Raw genomic sequence first — 9,426 nt, forward strand, 5'->3', positions numbered from 1 at the left:
TTCATTAGCCCTAATACAAGATTTCAGCTGTAAGAAAGGGAATTAGTCTCTCAAAAACTAGAAATCCATTGTTGGACAAATTGCACCTTATTTTGACTAATATTGGTGTTCATAATTTCTGAGACCAGTTTAAAATAACGATTGAAGTTACGATTTTTCTAGTTCACGTAACACTTGAAAAAGTTATTCTGTCGGATCAATACTCATATTCTCTGATTTTTTTTTTTTTGAAAAAAAAAAATCTTGTTGCACAAGAAGACAATAGATATCTTTGGTTTACTCTTTTCCCTCAAAATTCCGAATACATCGCCTTTGGGTCTTCAGTCTTCAAATTTCGAAACCAGTTCAGTGATTGGGTACCAAGATTAGGGAAATTCCTAGTAAAGCAGTTTATTATTTCCAGCATATCCCGATCATGAACATCATGTTATGCAGGTGTACTCCAGCATCCACATATGACCTCGCCCGTCTCCCTCCTGATGGATATCCAACTGATTCGGCAGTAACCCGTAACATGAAAAGCCTTAAAAGCAATCCGTTCCACATGTATATCTGGGCAATGATATTGCTCACATACCTAAACTACATGATACAGTTGTTGACCAAATTCAAGGCAAAGCAATATGGTCAAACATTACTAGTTTGTAACCCAGAATCCATCAGAAAATGCAATCACTAAGCTGAACCAACTTTTGCTTCTTGGTAGTGCTGCTAATGATATAAGCTCCGTCTTCTACATCTGCATTTAAACAATTCATCCTATGCCTGCAACAGAAGAGGCCATATGCAGAGTCGGTGCTGGACTAAAATAAGTAATGTAATGATGTTTAGACTTACCACTCAAAGTGATCATCACAGCAAATTGAATTCCAAATAATTTGAAGTCCAGCTCCTTTCCTGCAATCAGTAATAGATATGTTAAGCTATAATCAATTCGAATAAAGAACACTTAAAGAACCTTAATTTATAAGATAACAAAACAAAGCTCCTTGATATTCTTGAAAATCATCATATCAAGGCAATTTATATCAATACAAAGATTCAGATATTACAAATGCAATGAATAAATGAAGAACACAATTGCAGTTATATTGATATATCAAACCCTTCTCTCCTATCAAACATGCCCCTCACCAAATGGAAATCTCTAATTCCAAACAATAAACAATTAAACAAACATAAAATTTTAGCACAAGAAATGCTAGCACTTGGCATATTCCATAGATAGAAGAAGGGGGAAATTGAACAAAATAAAAGACAGTTGTTTTGGTATTTTAGATCAACATACCAAGTTGCACTATACATATCCTTGCACTTGTCAAAGGCTTTGCTAAAACAGTAGTGACAAACCAGAAGATCTGTAATGTCAGTCACCTTGCATGTTGATTTACAGCATTTCACCTATATCAGTTACATTCTGTCATCAGCAGAAGCGAAAGCATGTATCTTAAGTCCAAGACATGACAGTAGATGCATACATGCCAAGGTTTTTCCAAGAAAATAAAGATTATTATCTAGGGCCTTAAGGGAATATGACTTTCATTAAATAATACTACACAATATCTCAATGAAAACCTCACCAGGCGTTTGAGCTTGTGAGAGTAATATTTACGGTGTGAAGATTTTGTCCTGATATGCTCATTTAAATGCCCTGCACTGAAATTAGGTTATCTATGAGAAAAACTTCAAGATCACAACAGATTAATTTAGTTATTAGAAGTACACCAACTAACGTTTCTTTAACACTAACTTGGTACCCATTCCAAAATTTTATGAACAATCCAGCCATATGCTTTTCACAGCCACAACAATAATAATCACTCCTCCCTTAGAATTCATATTTTTTGTTCTCCAACTTATGTATAAATGCAAAGACAAACAGACAAAAGGGGGAACACCCTCATATAAATACATATACTGAGAATGTCACTGACACCAATGGGCTTCTAAAATTGATAGAACTGAAGTTTAACATACAGAGAATAGACAATCAATAATTATAGTATAGGATATCACTTTTGAGTCAGATATAAGATATTAAATTAAATGTGAATATTATTTCATTATTTGGATTAGGAAAATCATATAATCAAATAAAACATAGACAGTAGCAGTGAAGCATAAATTACAAAATTCTAGTCTTTAACAGAAGTTAGCATCCTTACTTGTCACAAAGGACAGTGTTGCAGTCAAGACAAGTAGCCAAATTGGAGGAGCTGCAGCATACATTGCAATTTGCTGATGATAAGGTTTTACTGATCTGGTGGCACCTGCAGATACAACAATAAAATAACAAAGGCCACTAAGTTCCTTGATGTCATTACCCCAGCAAATAGCTGAGATATATTAATAAAAAATTTCAGCTCATAAGTGTAAGCAACAAGCTTGCTTTAAGTATACGCCAAGAAAGTAAACCAAGGTGATGGGGATCAAGAATGAGAGAGAAAGCAGAAGGGGGAGAAGTGATAGAAGAATAAAAGGGGGAGAAAACTTGACAGAAAGATAGAGGGAACAAGATCTTATTCTATAATCAATTGTCCGTTTACAATGAAATAAGCCTCTAAGTATAACCACAGCTTTACATGATAGATAATTATTCTAGGTCATTAAATCAAATATCCTAGAAATCTAGCTACCATCTACAAGGTAAGCAGATCATCTTCTTTAAGGAAGTTCCTAACAATTTAGTATTAGTTGTTTGCACTGATTATAGGAGAGAGTACAGCCTCTCGAAAGTTAGACAAATTTGGGAGAATTGTGGCCTTTCAAATAGCCAGAAGTGGAGAGCACTAGCCTCTCGGATAGTTGAGATTATCCACTTGAGAATATATAAAATACAGCAGAGGGTTACTCCAACTTGGGCATTGTTTTACTATGCCTCCTGAAAATCATATTTATTTGTGTGTTGGTTGTGTGTGCTAGTTGTGTGAGTTGGTTGGTGATGATTTGAACATGTTCCTAACATGACCATCATCAAGAGATCAGAAGAACAAGATTCAAAACTATGGGCAACATTAGACAAAAGAATGGAATTATTATAAACAGCTAATAAAATTGACAATTATTTTGTGGATGTTGGCCTCCATATACCACTCACACTTGGTCCATCAAGATCCATTTATTTTGAGTAAAGAGATTATTTCAACTGTAACATTAAAGATAATCCCAGCCTAAAAAATTTACCCTGTTTGCCTTAAATATATAGTCATCCTACATACCACTCTGGTGAGGTAAAGGTTGCAGGGAAAACTTATTTTTCTGGATCATGTTAAAGTACGTAAGCAAAATACATCTAGAAATAAAAAAAGAAAACACACTAGTATAAGAGGACAACAAACTAGAGTATATTTTACAAACCTTCTATACAACTCAAGCAGATCTTTGGCAATGGGACAGGAATTATTCTGCTCCTAAGCCACATATATGCAGAAGTAACTTTAATAAAGCAAAACATAGGTAATTCAGAGTGCTAAAAAGGGAAGAATATTCAAAAATGCAAGTGAACCATAATAATGAACCTGATTACTTGCCATCACCAAACAATCTTCAGCAAGGTGCCCAGGTCTATTACATTTCCAACTGTAATAAAAATTGCATAAAAAAAGTACACAATATAACAATAAGCAGGATGAGGTGCTGCTGATAATAACTCTGAGAAAGAAAAAATGATAAAATTCTTTCAAACAAGTCCAATCAAACCATAATAATCTTTTCTAGCTGAGAGTCTGTTATCAGCTAGCAAAGATTTTTAAAGTTGAAAATACCATTACAAGGTGTCATTTCATCATCAGTAGCTTCAAAAGCAAAAGAAGAAATTGATAAATTAATTTTAACATTATTCTTGTGGTCTCTTCTTCACTTTAATTTGTTAACAAGTCAAAGTCATCTTATTAAACTTTGGGGAATTGTTGAAGAGGAGGCTAGCATGGGAGCCAATTTTGCCTCTCTTCGCTCCATTAGCCATGTTATGAGGAAAAAGCTCAATTAGTCACATTTAAGAATCTAGAGAGAAGAGAGAGATTTTTCTTTTAATTTTCAAATCTCAAACCTAGTTTTCCTTGGCACCACGGCTAGCCAACTCACCAGCCAATTGGTGCCAAACTGCAGACACTTTCTTTTTCTCCGCTGCTGTCCACTGATGTCACCCAATTAGTCTTCACTCAAATTTCGCCATCACCCACCATTCTCTACCACTATTCCACCACTGCTGTTGACAGTCGACACCTACTATACAACCACCCAGGCAAACCTCCATTGTTGCCGTTGCATCTCCTTCCTGCCTGAGCCCAGCCCCAAGTGTTTAATTTCTACAGTAGTTTGATTTTGTTGTCGCAGTTTCAGGGTTGCAATCAGTTGGGTAATGTTTGTTATTGATATGTTGAGGTATGGAGTTCCAGGATACTACAATTGAAGAAGTTGCTTTGGGTGGCTTTTTTTTTTTCGGTTGGCCACTAGGGTGTATGACAAAATGCCTAAGTGGATGACTTGATTATTTTGTGGAACCTTCCCCCAATATCCTAACCAGCAGACAATTCCTAGCCTTTTGCCATGATTCCCAGCTTCAAACACTGAATTTTCAAGCCACGAGCACATAAACCCACTACTTTGTTTTGCTTGAGAACACACAACTGTCTGCCCTTCTGCCCACACATGCTTGACTCTTCCCCCACCACGTGCCCAGTTGTCTACCACCAATCCATCTACATTTCACACTACCTAAACACTCCCAGTCCAACTCCAAAATACTCTGTGCCCCTTGTACATTGTATATTTCTTTTGTATATATAAAATTAACTTTCCAAAAAAAATTCTTCAAGAAAATTAATAGTTTTTAAGGAATGAATAAAATAGATACATAAATAAAAGATAGAGAGAGAAACATGCATTTATCTTTGCTATTTTATAGAAACTAAAGTTTGAGCAATAAAAGAAGCTGATGTTTAATACAGAAATATACCATTGATATGTACAAAGACTAGATCTCTTTCCCGACCAGTGATTGCTGTTATAATAGCGTAAGCCCTTCTCAAACCCATCTGCTTGTAAGGCACACACATTTCCTGATGATGAGACATCAGGATCTTGCTTGATTAAGGATTCCTAAGAAACATTATAAATAACAGTCACATAATGCGACAACGGGTAATAACCAAGGCAGCAGTTCTTTTTTTTTTTTTTGGCCTTTTAAAGTGGTTGGATAATACTGCTTAACGTTGTAATAAATTAGTATGACAGCAAGTTGGGAGAGAGATGCAACAAAAATATCAAAATTTTGCATGGCTATAGAAATTGCAAAATACCTCAGCAATTTTACGACTTCTCAGAACAGCAGCTTTGCACTCCAGGCTGCAGATATCATCGTCGGTCTATCAAAACAGAGATAACCATACATACACAATGTCAGTAGGCAGATGGAAAAATGTCACAATGTAAGCGAAGACTTAAAAATACAAATGTACCTCATTGCATATGTATTCTCCATATTTACCACAGACTATACAAGTAGGTTCTCCTGGAACAGGATACCGTTGTTCACTTCTGCTCTTAATTTTCTCCACTTCACTTATGTTAGCTACAGAAAAAAAGAAATAGAAATAGACATAGACATGAAGCAAATCAAGGCAAGCATCTATATTTAAATAACATCAAAGCAGCCTGAGCCTTCATTGCACTAAAGAAAAGATTCAAATTTTTCACAAAATTACTAATGAGATGTTTGGAGCTCCTAAATGGATTGGAAATGACTAGTATCAATTGATGCAGCTGACACAGACCAGCAAACTTAGAGCTTATAAATTATGACAGTTTCAATATAGCTGAAAGTTATAATCTATACAACAACATATTGATGGGTCAAATATTCAAGAGCATACCATGGTGGGGAGTATCATCTATTTGTTCACATTCTGAAGAAACACTCTCATCGCCTGAGTTGTAAACACAATACTGGTTAAAATGAGCATGAATATAAAAAAAATTATCAGTTCAAGGTACTCAATGTTTCATTGAATAAAAAAAACCATTGCAACAGAGAAAATGTACAGCACACAAACATAGAATAGAAGTCAAGTTCTCTTAACATAATGATAATGGAAAAAAAGAAAAGAAAGATTTTTGAGTCACTTTTTACTTCCATGTAGAGCAATCACATTACCCTTTATTGATGCCAAAAATTGAAGTAAAGGTTGAATATGAAGTAATGGTTGCCTATGAATGCATTTGAAGTGAGAGTTATAGTGTACAAGATTATGCATTTTGAAAATATCCTCAGTGAAGGACTAAAATTCACATGAAATGCAGTAGGCCCTAGGATTATCATATCACACACTCCTCTTGGAAGACTATGGAAGTTGCAAAAGAGAGAACTGTTAGGAGTCCCAGAGGGGGATACTGCTAGAGTAGACCCTTTGACTCTTTAACCAACCTATTTACTGGAAAAATATAGCAAAACAAGCTCTTAAATCAAAAGAAAAACTTAGAGAGAGAGGTTGGAGAGAACCATTCACTTCATTTTTGCCTTGTGTTAGAGGGATTGTTTATGGGAGACATGCTGATTGTCATGAAGGGGAAATTGACAATTTTGTCCTGTCATTGATGTTATTTGTTCCCAAACAAATCAGAATATAACTTCATTAATAGGTTGTGTTCATTGTTCCAGCTAATTTGTCTGTTCCCCAATTACTTGTGTAGTTAGGTTTGAAATCTATTCTTCTGTGTAATCAGTCTATGATTGGTAACCCTTTGGTTTTTTCCTTTACAGGGTCAAATATAATAATCTGTAAGTGGTGAAAATTCAATGGGAAATGTTGTGTAACATGTGGATGTTTCACCACACGGCACCATAACAAAATGACACTATAAGAATGTCTAATACTAAAAAAGGGACGATTGATTTTATCTTTTTTTCCTTGGTAATATGTTTGGCTCCAAAGGTCTATATATAGCGCCACCATTCCTTCGTAAACACACTTGTATCCAATACAACTTGGTTAAAAAGAAACAAAATCAGCCTTCTTCTTACTTTATTTCAGTTTAACCCTTCTTCTATTATATTATTCCATTTCACTCTTCTAAAATATCCCTTTTAATTTAGTTCTACTACATGGAAGTTCTACAAGGGTGTTAGTGAAATTACCACATGGAAAGAAAACCCTAGGGTGCAAGTGGGTGTTTACTATGAAGAATAAAGCAAATGGGACAATGGTGCACTACAAAGCAAGGTAAGTAGCCAAAGCCTCATTCAAACATCTAGAATTCATGTCAAGGTACAAATGCTCTAGTTGCCAAGATCAATTCTATTCAAGTGCTATTCTCACTAGCAACCGACTTAGATTGGCCATTTCATTTATTTTGCATAAAGAATGTTTTTCTTCACAGGGATCTTAAGGAAGAAGTCTACACAGATATTAGGTTGAACTTTGATGATGGCCTAATATGCAAAATAAAGAAACCAATGTATGACCTCTAAACAATCATCAAGCATGGTTTGGCAGGTTTGCTCAATTTATGTTAAAGCTATGCTATCATCAACGTTAAGGTCATTGTACCATGTTTAGTAAATACTCAACTCACTGGAAGGCTAACAACTCTTATTGTTTCCATAGATATGCCATTACTCTCACAAAAATGACATGGTGGAGATTAAGAACCTAAAGTTAAAGCTACCCAACGTGTTTGAGCTTAAAGACCTAAACTTACTAAGGTATTTCTTGAGAACTGAAATTTCCCACTCAAAGCAAATAATTTTCATGTCACATAGGAAATGCATCCTTGATCTTCTAAAAGAAATTGGCATGCTTAATTCTAAACTTACAAGTACAACAGTAGATTTGAATTTAAACTTGCACTGGAGATTGGTGACACTATCACAAATAGGGATTGAAAAATCAAAAGTTAGTAGGGAGATTAATTTGTTCCGTACTAAATCAAGTATTTCCTTTGTTGTAAGCTCAGTTAGTCAGTTCACATATTCTCCAATTATACCAAGCTCTTACTTTAAGTTCTCAATCTCCACAGAAAAAGTCTCGCAACTTCTAATATAGACAATCATAAAAAACTGCACTAACGTTGCATATCAAACATATCACAAGCAAGTTCATTTTCTTCTATCTTAGAGAAGAAATTATAACAATTAATTTTTCAGTTGCTATGATTAAATTTTAGGCTTGGTACATTAAAATTTTGATTCAATACGTGTATACAAACAAATTTCAGGTGAACTATACCGCCACTCACTTTCATAGCATACCAAATTGACAGCCAAACTAGTAGATCCCTGTCACGACACAAAGAAAAACAACATTTACAACATATTACAATTACAATAAAACTATATACACAAACAATCTGCACAACTTTATACACAAACAATAAAATGTCACCAGGTGATTGATTATTATTTTATCTTTAATTTAAAACTATCTAATTATATGGTAATATCTCATTGTTTGTATATAATGTTGTGTCTATTGCACTGCTCTTACAAATATAATCCACAAAAACTCAACCACAACAATTGAAAATACCAAGACGTCAGTACTTAATTCCTCGTAAGATGGATTCCAACTAACTTCCTTCCTGGTCAATCGAACACAAAAATTAAAAAAAAAAAAATCAAATTATTATAATTTGATAATACAATTAACTGAAAGGATAATAGCTTAGAATATCAAAGTTCGTTAGAGCTCGAGAAGTTGCCTTCGCTTGTCAATGTAATCCTGGTGAGACATATGCCTATCCTCGTCTTCGATTTCAAGGTTTCTATCTGACAGTGGTTTCGATACGCGAGGTCGTTTCGTACTGGTTTTTCTCTCCTCAGCCGGAGGTTGTTCTTCAATTGGAGGTACATTTCCCGTGACAATATTATATGCTGCAAATATAAATGACTCCATAAATTATCTGAAAATAAAACAAAGGAACATAAAGAATTTCCATTGAGTTAAGTTACAAGTACAGATGAGAAATCGAACTGGTCACCTTTCAAGTTTTGAAGAACGGAAGAGAGACTGACGTCCTTTTTATAGGCGAGGGACGGATTCTTGTAGAAATTGCTTCTCGTTGCCATCTTTACAGTAGCTGTGCGTCCTCTATAAATCTATCGAATTCACAAACTATAGGGTGAACAAAAAACTCAAAACAAAGGCGGAATTGGGGAAATTAATTTAATATAGAGCGGGCATTAGGCTCCGCTCATCTTTGATTCAACCGTAAATGGATGATAAAAGGATGAGCAAGGTCAGGGTATAATTGCCTTCATACGATCAATTTTTACAGATCACCTGATCTAGTATTAAATAAAATCACTGATTTTCAAGATTAAATTCTATCCCTATTAAATTTAAATAAGACTAAATAATTTAACTTTAAATTCAACCCAACTAAGTCTCACAAGCTAAATTCTTCATTTTGGGTTTTTGATTTTTCCCT

General features: G+C 34.7%; 1 protein-coding gene across 4 annotated transcripts; it reads right to left on the reverse strand.

The window, feature by feature from the left end:
• Positions 1–128: 128 nt before the first annotated feature.
• LOC123211677 lies at positions 129–9,426 on the reverse strand. Of its 4 annotated transcripts, none has more exons than XM_044630499.1 (15): positions 8,977–9,426; positions 8,698–8,869; positions 8,484–8,577; positions 8,236–8,275; positions 5,874–5,927; positions 5,460–5,572; positions 5,301–5,366; positions 4,958–5,100; positions 3,519–3,579; positions 3,358–3,410; positions 2,166–2,270; positions 1,581–1,656; positions 1,289–1,401; positions 838–897; positions 129–765 (listed from the first exon to the last, which is right to left on the reverse strand). In XM_044630499.1, the coding sequence occupies exons 1-15, from the start codon at positions 9,062–9,064 to the stop codon at positions 660–662; spliced, it is 1,344 nt and encodes a 447-aa protein (XP_044486434.1). In that variant the 5' UTR covers positions 9,065–9,426; the 3' UTR covers positions 129–659. The 4 variants fall into 4 exon arrangements, with proteins under 4 accessions (XP_044486434.1, XP_044486435.1, XP_044486436.1 ...); XM_044630500.1 differs by having other exon boundaries at positions 3,358–3,404; positions 8,977–9,425; XM_044630501.1 differs by having other exon boundaries at positions 8,526–8,577; positions 8,977–9,424.

This window comes from Mangifera indica, chromosome 3 (assembly GCF_011075055.1).
Source record: "Mangifera indica cultivar Alphonso chromosome 3, CATAS_Mindica_2.1, whole genome shotgun sequence".
In the NCBI taxonomy this organism is placed as follows: domain Eukaryota; kingdom Viridiplantae; phylum Streptophyta; class Magnoliopsida; order Sapindales; family Anacardiaceae; genus Mangifera; species Mangifera indica.

Excerpts from the sequence above, each read along its gene's own strand:
- LOC123211677 (XM_044630499.1), bottom strand. The coding sequence starts at position 9,064 with ATGGCAACGAGAAGCAATTTCTACAAGAATCCGTCCCTCGCCTATAAA. Across the intron at positions 3,580-4,957 it reads AGTCTTTGTACATATCAATG|TTGGAAATGTAATAGACCTG; the intron begins GTATATTTCTGT and ends TTTTTATTACAG. Across the intron at positions 2,271-3,357 it reads CTGCTTGAGTTGTATAGAAG|GTGCCACCAGATCAGTAAAA; the intron begins GTTTGTAAAATA and ends TTGTATCTGCAG.